This window comes from Phalacrocorax aristotelis, chromosome 1 (assembly GCF_949628215.1).
Source record: "Phalacrocorax aristotelis chromosome 1, bGulAri2.1, whole genome shotgun sequence".
Lineage (NCBI taxonomy): Eukaryota > Metazoa > Chordata > Aves > Suliformes > Phalacrocoracidae > Phalacrocorax > Phalacrocorax aristotelis.
The window spans coordinates 136,069,344-136,085,973 of NC_134276.1; the positions used below are offsets into that span (position 1 = coordinate 136,069,344).

General features: G+C 44.3%; 1 protein-coding gene across 1 annotated transcript; it reads left to right on the forward strand.

Moving 5' to 3' along the window:
• Window positions 1–998: 998 nt before the first annotated feature.
• On the forward strand, window positions 999–5,044 carry FGF6 (fibroblast growth factor 6). The gene is made up of 3 exons (XM_075081972.1): window positions 999–1,338; window positions 2,227–2,330; window positions 4,398–5,044. The coding sequence occupies exons 1-3, from the start codon at window positions 999–1,001 to the stop codon at window positions 4,572–4,574; spliced, it is 621 nt and encodes a 206-aa protein (XP_074938073.1). The 3' UTR covers window positions 4,575–5,044.
• Window positions 5,045–16,630: the final 11,586 nt, after the last annotated feature.

A 16,630-nucleotide genomic window follows, 5' to 3' on the forward strand; every position in this document is an offset into this window, starting at 1 on the left:
CTGTCTTCCAAACACAAATACAATTGCACCCCTTCAGGGGCATACACCCTCCCCAAATAAATGTGATCATTTGGAAGTCACCTCAGTGAAAACCATGAGCGCTTAAGAATGTATCAATGTCCCCAGCTACCTGTAACTGCAAGACCAATGCTCCAGCCTGCACACCCTACTCAGCAGAACTGTCATTGCAAGCAGCAGAGATGTGCTTGTATAAAAACAGTATGAGCAAGCCCCAGGGCTTCCTCTCCCCTTAATGTGTCTTACCTCTCTGTTAACCAGCCAGGAGCACTCCTTTTAGAGGTTCGGTGAAGCTGTTAGAGCGTGGGCCACTATAGTAAGTGGTGCCTTGGATTTGCTGGGTATGTGCAAAAAGAGCAATGGCCACTTCAAGCCAATTCTCCCCAAAGATTGAGCTGCCCTGATGTACACCCAGTGATCGTGCCACCAAGGAAGTGACTGCAAAGTTTTCATTGCTTGCTGATGAGGTCCATAACTGTTTTTACACCTTCTTCTCTAAATAAGGAAGCCACCTGTGAGGCCTCTGACTGCCTGACCAATTTGACTCCTTTGCTTTCAACAGCCAATGAAACCCCACTCCTGCCTCCAGTCTTGGGTGACAGCATTCATCAGACCGCTGCCAGCTTGGGAGGAGAGCAGGTTAGTGTTACAGCCATGGCAGGCTTACCTTTGGCAAGCTGTTGATGTCAGAGTGATGATGTGGGGAGGGACAGCCTCTGCACTATAAAGATGGGTCAATCAAATATAACTGAGGCTGCCCACCAGAGAGCAGGATCTACAAAACATGGTCCCCACCAGTTTGAGTCCTGCTGGCCTGTCTCTGCTTCTAACCCTACTGCTATCAGGCTTTAGTTTCATGTCAGCAATCTCTATTTGCTTTCCAAAAATAAGCCTGTGCCACCATGCTGAAGGGAGAAAAACAAGAAGGGCGGTATTTTTAGGGCCATTAATTCTGACCACGTGCCCAGGAGGTGAACCGGATGGCCACTGCACAAAGACTTCTCATCACTATGTCCTGCGAAGCCAGCATTCACCGGACGTTGCCTGCTTTCGTTCTCCTGGGTTTTCTGGCTGGGATTGCTTCAACACATCCAGTTGTAAGCAGAACTAATGGCACATTGCTGGAAAGAGGATGGCAATCTCTGTTGTCCAGGTCCATTGCTGGGATGTCAGGGGAGAAGTCAGATGTGAACTGGGAGAGTGACTATTTGCTAGGAATCAAGAGGCAGCGGAGGCTTTACTGCAACGTGGGCATCGGGTTTCACCTTCAAATCCTCCCAGACGGAAGGATAAGCGGAGTTCACAATGAAAACCAATACAGTGAGTTGCATCCAGAAATGAAATAGAATAGATGTCACTTAATTGCTGTGAACTCTAGTAATTACCCTTCATAGAATGCAAATGTTATTTCTTGATATTATTAATCTGTGCTACATCTGTTGCCTTTTATAAGTCTGTGGGATCAATAAACATTAGAACCCTCCAGGCTCAAACATGTCACAAATGCTGAGACAAATTTAGATACAATTTATTTTTACTCTGCTTTACTGCACAGACGAGAAAAGGCAAACCAGGTTGAAAACTGTCTCTGCTGCATTTGCTCACTCCTCACCTTCTCATTCACCTTTTGAATTCAGAAAGTTGTTGCTGAGCTCAGAGTACCAAAGCATGATTTTTTAATCCTAGCTGACCAGTCATGGAAGGTGCTTGCGGTTCCTGGTTTGCTTGTTCTTATGGGTGCTGTTCTGTAACTGTAAGTTTAAAAGAAAAGCATTACCCCATGGATTTGAATTTCCTGTAGAGGGCAGTTGCTAAAATCTTTTGCAGCTAAGATATCATGGGGGACTTCAAAATGCGAGACACACTTCTCTAAAGCTCAATAATAAACACTTTGTAATTATAGCATATTAGATAAAATTAATTTACTTATTAGAAAGCCCAAGAGTTTGACACATCAAAAGAATTTGATAGAGCAAAAGGATTACACAGTGTGTGACTATGATTCCAGAATTATTTTAAAATCCTATGGCATGTAGGAAAAATCCAAGATCTCTGTGTGTTTCTATTGTTCTGGACTAGAGAGGTAATTCTAATAACGAAAACATTACATGTTCATTAAGGTTTTAAAATAAATCAGTTATATCTGAATTGCCCTTGATTAGCTATAAATCCTATGATAACACTTCTATCAAACTACTTATTTTTTAGGTCTCTTTGAAATATCCACTGTAGAGAGAGGTGTTGTTAGCCTGTTTGGTGTGAAAAGTGCTCTCTTCATTGCAATGAACAACAAGGGGAAGCTATATGGAACGGTGAGTACAAACACAAACAGTTTTTCAAGGCTTAAACAAAGGCTGCAAAGGTTTTGGTTGGGTTTTGGTTTTTTCCAGGAGGGAAACCTGGAAATCTGATTATAGGCAGGGAAAATAGCCTTTCAATTACAGGGACCCTGCCCAGCCCGGTGTCACCAGTGTTACTTAGTGCAACAAACAGCATGGCTGTTAGATGTGTGTTATTTTAAAGTTTTCCTATAAGATTGTACAGGGGCACCTTAGGAAAATGAATGTATTCTGCAAATAGTATGGATTAATTAGATGACTGCTTCTAACAGCTCAACACTGCAAACGTATTCTAGTAAGACTGAACCCTGTTGATTCCCTGTTGCGTTGCATTGTATGTAAAGCAAAAGGATGTGCTCTGCAAAAACCCCAGGAGGTAAAGCATGTGTGTATGTCCATGAGTGTATGTGTATCTGATTGCATGTGTATCTGTGTGCATACAGGTGTGTGTAGGAGAGGTACAATTAGAGCTGTCTGTACTAGCTACCATTAGTAAAATCATGACCACACACCTCCCCCTACCAAACCCAACCACACCATGAAGAATAAATAGGAAGTCTACCCTGCAAAGTCTACATATGTGCCTGGGGCTATTTTCAGTACCAGTTTTGTGAGATCAGTTCCAAAGGGAGAGAAAACAATAGTAGCTATTAACAATGGCATGCAAGTCATACTGAGACATCATCACCATCATCCTCATCTAGAAAGTGCTAGCTATGCCATCCAAATGCAATTTAACCCCTGAGGCCTGAGCAAGGCATCTCCAGTCTCAACATTCAGCAGAAAAAATGCTTGCTAGGAAGCATGTTTCAGAGGCTGGCTCTGGGCAATAGGCAAAAGCAGTCTGTCTCAAAGTAATGAATGGCACTGATTGCATTAATCTTTTTTGTGAAGACACAACAAAGTAATGTCCTTTGAAACAGCTGTATTTTCAACAAAGCATTTCAGTTGCTTAATAAAATACCAAACGTTGTGAAGGATGCATAGCCATTACTAATCTGACTGATTCCTTCTCACACAGATAATGTGTGGGATGTTTTAAGGTTCGTGTCTGATTTCAAGCACCTAGAAAGTGCCACAATTCCAATTGCTTTGCTTGACTAGGTCTTTCTAAAGAAATGCAGGGTCTGGCTTCAGAGGTGCCTTTGATTTTTTTTTTTTCTCTTCTGGTTTCAATCTAGTCTTGCTTTTTGTCAAAGACATTTTTAAAAGCTGTAAGAGATGTGCATTTTCCCTTGCACAATGAAATGCCCTAAGTTAAACTCTTACAAACTTTGAATGGTGTTATTACAAAGATGTCCAAATAGAACGGCACTGGTAGGGTCTCATGTGCCAGACATCTGATGTCAGAGAATTATTCTGCTTTCTTTTTTAAATTCCTTGGTGCTCTGCATTTGTCTCCTGCTTCTCCTTGCACCTCCTCTCCCAGATAACTCCTTCTCCTTGGATTTATGTGATGAAGAAAAATAAAATTCTTTTCCCAGCTTTGAACCCGCTGCATATCTCACTAACTGTTAAACACAATATCACTAATGGTTTCACAAAAGAAAAGATTTAGAACTGAACTACAGTCTTATTCAAATAAACAATTCAAGCAAATAATTCTCCCTGGGCATTGCTGGTTTTAAGAGAACGGAATGTTTTGATAACCAGCATATCATTCCCTTATAAATTACAGGATCTCTTGCAGAGGGGAGGTGTGAGATAAAGCTACATCACTTGGGCAAAAGGGCATGATGCTGACAGAAATTATTGCTTGCAAATAAAATTAAGAAAACCATGATTTATGATGACTTAACTTGATCTGTCACAGGAAGTACACAGTCCATTATCTGGACAGGTGGCATCTGAGTTCATCTGACACCAAATTAGCACTGAGGAGGGAGATTTATTGTTGGATGCAGTCACTGTGGCACCACCTGTTGCACACTGCGACAAGTTCTTCTGTAAAAATACTAGTAAGAAAAATGACTTGAGTCTCTGTGAAATATTTATTGTACCACCTTTGTTCTTCCCCCCCCCGCCCTTCCTATTCTTTAGCCTGTTTTCCAAGATGAGTGCAAATTCAAAGAAACATTGCTACCCAATAACTACAATGCATATGAGTCAAATGCTTACCCTGGTGCTTACATAGCACTCAGCAAACATGGCAGAGTGAAGAGAGGAAACAAGGTTTCTCCTGCTATGACAGTGACCCACTTTTTACCGAGAATATGAACATGAGCAAAGCCGAAGACTAAATCCCAGGAAAAACTGATTCATTTTGCACATGGGAATAATCTCCCAGGTAAAGTATTTATACTGTTCACTGAAAAAAAGAAATCTATATATATATGTGTATATTTGGATAAAAACATTTGTACTAGAATCATCACATAGCATATGTAATATGATGCTGCTTCTCTTCTACTCTGTACAAATTTTACATGGCTGTGTGCCTCCTTTGGTGCTGAACAGAGGAAAATGCAAGCTGGAGTGCAAAAGAAAAAAAAGTATTTGGAAGATATAGAATGGCTGTGGATAATAATCTAACCAATCATAGGTTATTTATTAATTAATATTAATTACCTCAGATATTAACCTTTCTTAGTGAGCTGTTTACATATCATGGGCCAAATCATCAGATGACTTTGCTTCACCAGAGCTTCAAGTGGTTCGCTCCACCTGAATATCTGCCTGCACCTCCCCTTCTACACACTGTGTTCTATCTCATAAAGTCCTCAACCTATTTTGATCGTTAGTGTGCCAATTCCACAACCATTTCCACAAAAGCAAACTGTCTACCCCCAGAGCACCTCTGTCTCTGAAGGGATGCTCCAGGGTCTCCTCACATGGACTTGTTAGCAAAATGAAGACCTCAATCAATTTCTCTTAGGAAGGGCCACAGGATAAATCGCAGATGGGTCCCAAATGCAAAATATATTTGGTGCTGAGGATTGTGAATCCTGCCCCCTTGGCATTTTGTGAGCTTAGTTTTGATGCACCTCAAATATAGATGTGTACATCTTTAATATAAATACATGTGTATATACATAGACATGGGATGTGTGAGTGTGTATCTCTGTAACTACATACTTTTAATGAATCAGTCGTTCCACTCTCTAGATGCCCCGGTGCCTTTTTATGTGCACACATATAAAAGGACATAAATATATAAAGGCATTTAATTCCATTTAGGCTGAAGCTTGTTAATCTCTAAGAACTAGAACTGGTCTGCAGGATGCATTTTATAAAGTGTATTAAATTCATGAAAGCTTCCAGCAAAGGGTTATCTTAGAAAACTTTTCTGTTTTGAATTCTCTTCTATTTACTCCTTCAAGTGTATTCATTTCTTCTCTATCATACCTCACTGAGGTATGAAGGACAGAGGAAGAAGATTGTACAAGCATGCCTTCCTAGGTTGGGATGGAGGAATTTGTGCCATAATTCCAATTTCTGGCACTTGCAAAGCATCAATTTCAAAGACAACACAGCAAGCTGTATGAAATACTCTCCAAATCTCTCCTAGAAGCCATACAAATGGCATATAACCTTGCCTTACTATTTTGACAACCTTTTTTCAGATCATCACTGAAGCTACATTCTCTGTGCCTTTGAAAGAGTATTTTAAGAGGCCCTAAGTCAATAGTCACTATAAATGTCAGTTACCAGAAGCCTTGGGATTCCTGCATTGATGGCATGCTCCTAAATTTGAAACTAGATTCAATGCAATGTCAGAGCATGAGAATTTTCAGCATAGATGGACCACGCTGTTGCAGAAGTGAACATCTGAGTGCAAGATAATCTCCCACGTCCAGCCAAAATGTGGCTATGTCCAGCCTTGACATACCATTCTATTTGCAGGGGGTGTCTATTCATGATGAATTTGAGCCTTCTGACATGCATGAAAAACACTGTCAGGGCCAGATCCTCAGCTGGAGTAAACCAGCTTAGTAAAACTATCAGTTTATAGCTGCAGAAGATTTGGCCCAAAGAGCACACCTACAAGGATGTATCTACAGCCATGCTTTCTGAAAAACTGTCAAGAAAATTGCTTTGTGAACAAGATACAGTTTTCCAGCTACTTTTGTGTGATTTATACTTGAATTTATTTTGCGTAAATGTAAGTGGTGATCACAGTGTAAATGAAGAGAAAAAAGAATGGACTACTGCTTACAGTACATGAATGGGAAGCTTTGGATATGGCGAAGGAAAGGAGTTGCTCTTCATTTTCTGGTCTTGAAGTATGTAAAGAGAAGCCAAGTTGGCACAGGTTGTTCATCCACAATGTGTGCAGCAGTTTGCTTTGGGAAAATGTGCATTTTGAAAGAAAATGTAGGATGTTGTGAGTGGGGAGAGTGGGTCAGATAAAAGTTTGGAGGATATCAGACAGTTACATCGACCTTGAGGTGCAGATGGGAAGACTACAGCTGTGCTGAAATACATTAGCTGGCAATCTGTATCCTTGTGTTATATTCCTAATTGTCTTTGAAATTAAGTTTGAAGAAGGATGGACGAGTAGATGGAGATAGAAGAAACGATAGTTCAAATGATGACACACAAGTTTGTTTCTGATTACAGCTTAAACCAGTATCCTTAGGATAGGGTGAAGTCTGTTCCCTCTTAAACCAGTGCAGTCTTGAGTAATTTATTGTTGCCAGTACTGATAAATCATGGGATAGCTGTCATAAAAGGTGAGAATCAGACTCACTGACCCCCTTTTGCACATACTTGTCAACAGTGAGAATGAACCATAGACCAGGTCACAAGAAGTCTCTCTGGATGCAGCCTGCTGGGTTGAGACTGTTCTGAAGAACTGCAGGCCTTTGTGGATGCAGTTTTGGTGGGCATTTAGAAAGCCCCACCAGTCACTCTGCTGAGTTACTCTTTACACCACTGTTTTTCCCTATCAATGCCAGCCAGATCAACATTGAAGTCAACATTGAAATCAAATAAGGTCCTCCAGTGCCAGGAATCCTGACTAATATGAGAGCGACATCATTGTCAGAAGTGACAATGAAAGATACCATTGTCAGGAGTGAGAACCTGTGGCAGAAAACCCCTCCAGCACAAATAGTGCAGTACTGAAGCATTATGGAGTCTTAGACTAGTTGGATACAAAACTTGGACAGAGGTGCTTCCTAAGTGAATGCATGGCTACTTTCAAGAGAGTAGTTAAGGCACATGTTGACACTTTGCTGTGGATGTACAAGCAGTCTAGGGACAGCTCATGGTAGCAGAATGCATTGTGGCAGTGTTCAAGAGGTTATGCAACTTGCCTGGAAAATGGCCGGTCCTGTTCTGCCTCATGCTTGATTAGCTGAATTCCACCTCCTCCTCAGCAGGCAGTTATCGCCTGCATGGGGGAAGGAGGATTTAGGAAGACTGCCACTAATTTTACACACCTCAAGATAAATCCAAACCATTTGTAAGATGAATGTACATGATACAGAGCCTATGGAGAGAATATGGGCATAGTCTGGCAAACTCTCAAGCAAAACTTTCTTCAAAATAGTTCCATGGATATATGACTTTGTAAAGAAAACTTATGAAAGTAAAGGAGTTTCCCAAATCAGGACCAAACTAGGAACTTATTATTGACAGTTCTTGTGGCGGTCCCTTTCAAAACGTATTTCATTTCAGTGAGCATTAACATAAGTCACAAAATGGGCTACAAGCTTTGAAATCATTGCTGTGAGTGCCCCACACCAGCCTGTCTTGCCCATATTTTGTACATGGGATTCTCATGTGGAGTTGATACCTATTTTCAAGGTTCCTTCTTCCACAGGCAAATCCCATAATTTAAGACCTAATCCACCTCCATTAGAAAAAAGTCTTGACTGGAACTGAGTCATGTTCTTAAATAATCAAATTTTCCCCAAACATGCAGAGATGTAGATACACATACAGTGGAAAAGCAGAGCAGTTTTTGTATACCTCACTAACTATTTGAATTCCAAGATTTTATTTTGCACAGTAAAATGGTGCCAAAGTTATCACATTATTTTTGTTTCACTAAAATATACCTCATATTCTGACGCAATATGGACTCACAGTTGAGGCTGTAAATTTGCAAGAAACACAAAACTGTCCAATCAATTGTTTGTGAAATTGCTTCTATTTTTATATGTATGTGCTGCGCACAATAGTTTAATGTATTCATAAAATAAACTTTTATACATTTTTGGTAGTGTTTGACTCAAAATCCCTCTTAACATTTGTCTTTTTCCTTGCTTCAGAGTTGCTGTATTAAATCACACACACACACAGAGTTTTTATTCATCTCCAGAATCAGAGGAAATATTGGTACACTTAAAATTGTGGTAGACTTTTGTGTTCTTCAGACTTCTTGCCTGGGAAGTCATAAAAAAGTTGTACTTGTAGCAAATCTGGGGCTTTCACAGAAGAGGAAAAAAAAAAGTGAAATCCGATTAAAGATGAGCTGTCATAGTCACCTGTCTAAAGTCCAATACTTTTTACCTGGGGAGGTTCTAGTGCTTCTCTCCTGTTGCTAGTGCTCTTCAGTATGTAACTGCCCATGCACATCCCTTACTTCATTAAATAAGAAAGTTTGGGTTTGGGTTTTGTTTTTGTTTTTCAATGGTGTTTTCTTCTTGTCTGTGATTAATTTGGGAGAGCAACTTCCTGCAACCATCTCTGAAGGATTTTTATTCCTCAAAGTTGGGTATTTTGGAAACACTCCTACATTTCATTGATTTGGGAAGTTTTGCTCTCCCTTTCTCCACTCCCAAGTTGTCATTCAATCAGTCCTTCAGTTATTAAATGCTTACAGAATCACAGAATCACAGAATGGTAGGGGTTGGAAGGGACCTCTGGAGATCATCTCATCCAACTCCCCTGCTTGAGCAGGGACACCTAGAGCAGGGGGCACAGGAATGCATCCAGGCAGGTTTTGAATGTCTCCAGGGAAGGAGACTCCACAACCTCCCTGGGCAGCCTGTTCCACTGCTCTGTCACCCTCAGAGTAAAGAAATTTTTCCTTATATTCAGGTGGAACTTCCTGTGTTCCAATTTGTGCCCATTGCCACATGTCCTGTCATTGGGCACTATTTAAAAGAGCCTAGTCCCATCATCCTGACACCCACCCTTTAGGTATTTATAGGTATTGATGAAATCCCCCCTCATTCTTCTCTTCTGCAGCCTGAACAAACCCAAGTATCTCAGCCTTTCCTCAGAAGAGAGATGCTCCAGTCCCCTGATCAACTTCATAGCTCTCCGCTGGACTTGCTCAAGCAGTTCCATAGCCTTCTTAAACTGGGGAGCTCAGAACTGGACACAGTACTCCAGATGTAGTCTCACTAGGGCAGAGTAGAGGGGGAAGATAACCTCTCTCGACCTGCTGGCCACACTTTTTAACACATCCCAGGATATCGTTGGCCTTCTTGGCCACAAGGGCACATTGCTGGCTCATGGTCAGCTTGTTGTCCACCGGCACTCCCAGGTCCTTCTCAACAGAGCCAATTTCCATTGCAGGAATTCCAAGCAGGTCATCCCCCAGCCTGTACCACTGCATGGGGTTGTTCTTCCCCAGGTGCAGGACCTTGTACTTGCTCTTGTTGAATTTCATTAGGTTCCCCTCAGCCCAACAGCCTGTCCAGGTCTCGCCAAATGGCAGCACAGCCTTCTGGTGTATCAGCCACTCCTCCCAGCTTGGTAGCATCAGCAAACTTGCTGAGGGTACACTCTATCCCTTCATCCAGGTCATTGATGAATATATTGAACAGGACTGGACCCAGCACAGACCCCTGGGGAACACCACTAGTGACAGGCCCCCAACCAGTTTCTGCTCGATTGATTATGACCCTCTGAGTTCTGTTGTTCAGCCAGTTCTCTATCCACCTCACTGTCCACTCATCCAACCCACACTTCCTTAGCTTGCCTGTGAGGATGCTACGGAAGACAGTGTCGAATGCCTTACTGACGTCAAGATAGACAACATCCACTGCTCTCCTTTCGTCAACCCAGCCAGTCACACCATTATAGAAGGCTATCAGGTTCGTCAGGCATGATCTTCCCCTGGTGAATCCATGTTGACTACTTCTGATAACTTGCTTTTCCTCTACATGCCTGGAGATAACCTCCAGAATGAGCTGTTCCATCACCTTCCTGGGATGGAGGTGAGGCTGACTGGCCTATAGTTCCCCAGGTCCTCCTTCTTGCCCTTTCTGAAGATTGGAGTGACATTTGCTGTCCTCCAGTCCTCGGGCACCTCTCCTACCCTCCACAGCCTTTCAAAGATGATGGAGAGTGGTTCAGCAAGAACATCCGCCAGCTCCCTCAGCACTTGCAGGTGCATCCCATCCGGGCCCATGGATTTGCGAGGATCCAGTATGCATAGGTGATCTCTGACCCGGTCTTTCTCAACCGATGCTAAGTCTTCCTTTGTCCCAATTTGTCCTCTCTTCTCTGGGGACTGAGATGCCTGAGGACCAGCCTTAGCAGTAAAGACCAAGGCAAAGAAGGAATTCAGTAACTCCGCCTTCTCTGCATCCTGCATTACCAGGGCACCCACCTTGTTCAGCAGTGGGCCTACTGTATCCCCAGTCTTCCTTTTACTGCTCATGTATTTAAAGAAACCCTTCTTGTTATCTTTGACATGCATTGCCAGATTTAATTCCAAGTGGGCCTTGGCCTTCCACGTCTCATCTCTGCATACCCTGATAACATTCCTATATTCCTCCCAAGTGGCCAGTCCCTTTTTCCACATACTGTGAACCTCCTTCTTCCATTTGAGTTTCTCTACAACCTCTTTGCTCATCCATGTAGGTCTCCTGGCTCCTCTGCCTGACTTCTTCCTCCCAGGGATGCACCAATCTTGAGCTCGGAGGAAGTGGTCCTTGATTACTGTCCAGCTTTCTTGGGCCCCCCTGCCTTCCAGAGCCCTAGCCAATGGGATTCCTCCTATCTGGTCTTTGAAGAGGCCAAAGTTGTCCTTCTTGAAATCTAAGGTTGTAGCCCTGCTTCTACCTTGCAGTATCCTAAACTCAACCATCTCATGGTCACTGCATCCAAGGCTACTCCCAACTCTCACATCCTCAACCAGCTCTTCCTTGTTTGTTCGGACAAGGCCGAGCAGCACATCTTGCCTTGTTGGCTCCTCCACCACTTGCATCAAAAAGTTGTCCTTGATGCTCTGCAGGAACCTTCTGTATCATGCATGGCTCGCCATGCTGCTTTTCCAGCGAATATCAGGGTGGTTGAAGTCCCCCATGAAGACCAGGACCTGCGGTGGCAAGGCTTCTTCCAGCTGTCTGTAGAAGGCTTCATCAACTTCCTCTTCTTGATCAGGTGGCCTGTAACAAACACCCACAACAGTGTCACCTATATTTGGCTGTCCCTTCATTTTTACCCACAAGCTCTCAACTTGTTCTTCCACTCCAAGGCAGAGCTTGATACATTCCAGTTGCTCCCTCACATAAAGAGGAACTCCCCCACCTTGCCTTGCTGGTCTGTCTTTCCTGAAAAGCCTGTAGCCATCCATGACAGCATTCCAGTCGTGCGAGCTATACCACCATGTCTCTGTGATTGCAATGAGATCATGGCCCTGCGGCTGCACACAGACATCTAGTTCCTCCTGTTTATTCCCCATGCTGCGTGTGTTGGTGTACAGGCATTTCAGAAAGGTGCGTGAGCACACAGGTTTCCCCGGAGGGGCGTAAAAGGACTCTCTATAGCCGTGAAAACCCTTGAGGTGGTTGGTCTCCTGGTTGCCATTGCATGAGGCCACCATGGCACCTTTATCACTGCTCAGGTTGTCCTGTCTTATTCCCCCATTGTGTGTGATGGCATTAGCATTGCCAGTTTGTTACAGACCTCTCCCAGCCTGGGTACACAGACTAAGGTATTAGAAACCAATAGCTGGGAATCTGCCACCTGCTTTTTGGTTCAAGTGCGCTGTTTACTCCATTCCAGCATGATATCGCAGAGCAGACAAGTATCCAAAGCTCTGATTGCTGGTAGCCCTTCTCAGGAGCATAAGAACATCAGCACCACCATGCTGGCTAAATGTCATTCTCTGCATTTGTGTTTCAGCCACCTACGCTCCCAGTAATAACTCCCTTTGCTTACAAGTAATCATAAATTTTTGCATATTGTTCCTCTGCGTATGTGCCACGTTTCACCTGAGAGTGGACTGCGTTTCACTGGTGGTTTAAGCAATACTTCTGACTGCTGTAGAATTGCCTTGTTCACAGCTCTGAAGGCCAGTCACTGTAGGTGGAAGTGGGAACGGGAGAAGATACACAACCCACACACAGTGGCTGGAAACAATAGGACAAACCAGCAGCTGATGTAAACCAGCCTAGCCCCAGCAAAACAGAAGCATAAGTGGTCTGGTAAGGAGTCATTTGCAGAGGCTAGGAAAAGGCTACACGTGGCCAGCTCACAAGACACCCCCTCAGACACAGGTTAGTTTCTTCTCCCTGTATTGCAGTTCGTCCTTTGAAAGGTGGCACTGACCAGACACGCCCAAACAAGTGCCCAGGTGCCCTGGGGAGGCATGGACAGTTCCCATGCTCCCTTCCCACTCTGTGCTCTCATCTCAGCAGATGAAATATCTTCAGGGAATTTGGGGGACAACAGGTGGTGGCTAAGCCTCACACCTCTCTGAAGGGCAGGAAGAATTTTGGCTGAATTTTGCTCAGTTTACATCATTTGCTGCTTCCTTCCAGGTCATTTGAAACCTAATGATGTACCTCTTCCTACAGGCACACCTGCGACACAGTAATCTTATCCTTCTCCTCACCACTTCAACTTGGGTTCCTGCCTCAGCAACTCTCTCCTGCTCACGCTGGACAAGCTGAGATGTTTGTCAGGGAAGGAGAAGCTTTAATAGGCAAATGGGTAAATGCAATTTAAACAAAAATATAGTTGAATGGCTTAAAAAGGCAACTCTCCTAGCTCCCTGCACTAATCCCGTTCCTTTAGTCTCTTCTTTCCTCCCAAGTCTTTTTGTCTGACCTGTCACTGGAAACGTAACTGCTCCTCTGAGAAGTCTCTCCCTGCATCCAGAGCAGAGCAGAAGTATCCAAGCATGTCCCTTCTCTCCCTCCTCCCCCGAGTCATGCTGCCCTCTGTGTCCCCTGGCCTGAAGCCACTGGCAGACACCCATAAGCTGTCTAATTATTCAGGCTCTGGCTTCTCTGATGACCCACCATCTATATGAGGCAGCAGGTGCTGTTTTCATTAGCTTGATAAGCCTGCGTTGTCAATAGCTCTTGAAAGTCATGCCAGCCCTGAGGTGGCTGGAGGTTAGTGTGAGGAGCACAGGTGAAAGCAGGCAGCACTAGACCTTCCTCCAGCCAGCAAAAATGGCTCAGCAATGGTGGCAAGATGAAAAAAAATAAAAATAAGAATAAATATGTATGAAAGAGCAGGAAACACTTTCTACTCAAAGAAAGTTAAGGACTAAATATATGTTGCCCTGGGAACATTCTGGTCATGGAATCAGAGATATTTAGGTGGGAAGGGACTGCTGGAGGACTTGAATCCAACCTCTAGCTCAATGCAGGACCAACTTCAAAGGTAGGGGAGGTTGTATCAGGAAGAATTCCCTCTATCCACCCTCTCCAACAGCCCCTGTGGTAGCCTCATGATTCATTAAGCTCTGGATGAAACTCTGAATAGCAATTCAAAAGGGGTTAATCACAGACAGATGTCTCAAAGGGGTCACCAGCACTGCTTGTGCTTTGCTGGGAGGCAGTCTAAGAGCTGATGGCATCTTCCTATCGGGCCCTGACACAAGCCACATCTGTCCTGTGCACCAAGCAGAAAATGTCCTTCCTACTGGAACTCACCCCTAGCAACACAAATCACCTGAAGGATCCAGTCACCTGAAGGGAGAGGAAAAAAGGAAAAAAAAAAAAAAACAAAAGGCTTTCTGACAATTCACGGATGGGAGGCTACCTCAGTTGTAGGTACACAAGGTTTGGGGGGAGACACAGGTACATGAATTGCATGGCTTCAGTGCAACCCCAGACCACTTTCAGGGAAAAAGGCAGCAGCAGTGCTATTCCAAAATCTGAATGCCACCTAACGCTTACAGCGCTAGAGACAGGTAGGAAGAGTCTGACCTCCTGAGGCTGATTACTGCAAATGTTATTGGCTGTTATTATTGCCCTCTGGCGGCTATTTTATTACTCAGCAGCTAGATGTCGGAGACCAAGCCTGGGGTCTGTACCATGGACCTGCGCACAGTGGGGCAAGGAGGCTACCACCTCATGGCTGAGACAGGATATAGGCTGCAGGTCCCTCGATGTGTTAGTATCTGTTGCACCCTTATACAGGAAAGCCACAGTTTTAACTGATAAACCACAGAACACAGTATTTGGGATCAGGTATTTTCCTGATGAACAACTTTTCATAACACCAGGCAGGTAAAATGAAAACTACTTTGCTTTTACTCCAGAGTAAATGGTAATCCTGAAGATTTGCCAAGTTTTTTTGCAAATATAAAACCTGAGCCTAGGCATCACAGGCAGTGCCACACAGAACACCTTAAAGGACATAGACATGGACCTCTTGGAGCCGGTCCAGAGGAGGGCCACGAAAGTGATCAGAGGGCTGGAGCACCTCTCCTATGAGGACAGGCTGAGAGAGTTGGGGTCGTTCAGCCTGAAGAGAAGGCTGTGGGGATACCTTATCTCTGCCTTTCAATACTCAAAGGGGGCTTATAAGAAAGAGGGGAACAGACTTTTTAGCAGGGCCTATTGTGATAGAACAGGGGATAATGGTTTTAAACTAAAAGATTTATACTATATTTAGACTAGATAAAAGGAAGGAATTTTTTACAGTGAGGGTGGTGAAACACTGGCACAGGTTGCCCAGAGAGGTGGTAGGTGTTCCATCCCTGGAAACATTCAAGGTCAGGTTGGACGGGGCTCTGAGCAACCTGATCTAGTTGCAGATGTCCCTGCTCATTGCAGGGCGGTGTTGGACTGGATGACCTTTAAAGGTCCCTTCCAACCCCAACTATTCTATAACATAAAATGGCAAGGGTCATTGAACCCCATTGTTATTCTTCATGACACCTTTGGCAGGAAATACTGTTTAGCAGTGTGAATGACCTTGAGTGAGAAAGCAGTATCCTTTTCCAAATTACCACAGAATCATCACAGAGTTACAGAATGGTAGGGGTTGGAAGGGACCTCTGGAGATCATCTCACCCAACCCCCCCTGCTTGAGTAGGCACACCTAGAGCAGGGGCACAGGCATGCATGCAGGCGGGTTTTGAATGTCTCCAGGGAAAGAGACTCCACAACCTCCCTGGGCAGCCTGTTCCAATGCCTGACAACCCTTTCGGTGAAGAAGTTTTTCCTAATATCCAACATAAACTTCCACTGGTGCAGCTTGAGGCCATTTCCTCTCGTCCTATCGCTTGTTACTAGGGAGAAGAGACCAACCCCTGCCTTGCTACATCCTCCTTTCAGGTAGTTGTAGAGAGCAATAAGGTCTGCCCTCAGCCTCCTCTTCTCCAGACTAAACAACCCCATTTCCCTCAGCTGCTCCTCATAAGACTTGTTCTCTAGACCCTTCACCAACTTTGTTGCCCTTCTCTGGACACGCTCCAGCACCTCAATGTCCTTCTTGTGGTGATAGCCCCAAAACTGCACACAGTACTTGAGGTGCAGCCTCACCAGTGCCGAGTACAGGAAAGATGCTCCAGTCCCCTGATCATCTTCATACCTCTCCACTGCACTCCCTCCAGCAGTCCCCTGTCTCTTTTGAAATGGGGAGCCCAGAACTGGACACAGCACTCCAGATGTGGCCTCACTAGGGCGGAGTAGAGGGGGAGGATAACCTGTCTCAACCTGCTGGCCACACTCCTTTTAATGTACCCCAGGGTACCGTTGGCCTTCTTGGCCACAAGGGCACATTGCTGGCTCATGATCAACCTGCTGTCCACCAGCACTCCCAGGTCCTTCTCAACAGAGTTGCTTTCTAGCAGGTCAGCTCCCAACCTGTACCGGTGCATGGGGTTGTTCCCCCACAGGTGCAGGACCTTTTCACTTGCTTTTGTTTATACTGAAGACAGCAATTTTAAATCACATTAAGAAATCCCTTTTTTCCCTGGGCGCATTATTGCAAATAGTGCTGTGGGACCATAAGTGATTACAAATGATACAGTCTCAAGCTCACTAACTACCAGAGATACTCTTTGGAGGACCGGGAGACCCGAGGAAGATGCTGGTGCTCTGACTGCCAGGGGGCAGTGTGCCACCTGCAGAAACCATATCTTGGGGAAAAAAAAGACATACAAAAGAAAAAAAAAAACC

What these genes read in the sequence shown, in the direction of transcription:
- FGF6 (XM_075081972.1), top strand. Translation starts at nt 999, where the DNA reads ATGGCCACTGCACAAAGACTTCTCATCACTATGTCCTGCGAAGCCAGC. An exon ending in TCACAATGAAAACCAATACA is followed by an intron (nt 1,339 to 2,226) that starts GTGAGTTGCATC and finishes CTTATTTTTTAG; the next exon opens with GTCTCTTTGAAATATCCACT. An exon ending in AGGGGAAGCTATATGGAACG is followed by an intron (nt 2,331 to 4,397) that starts GTGAGTACAAAC and finishes CCTATTCTTTAG; the next exon opens with CCTGTTTTCCAAGATGAGTG.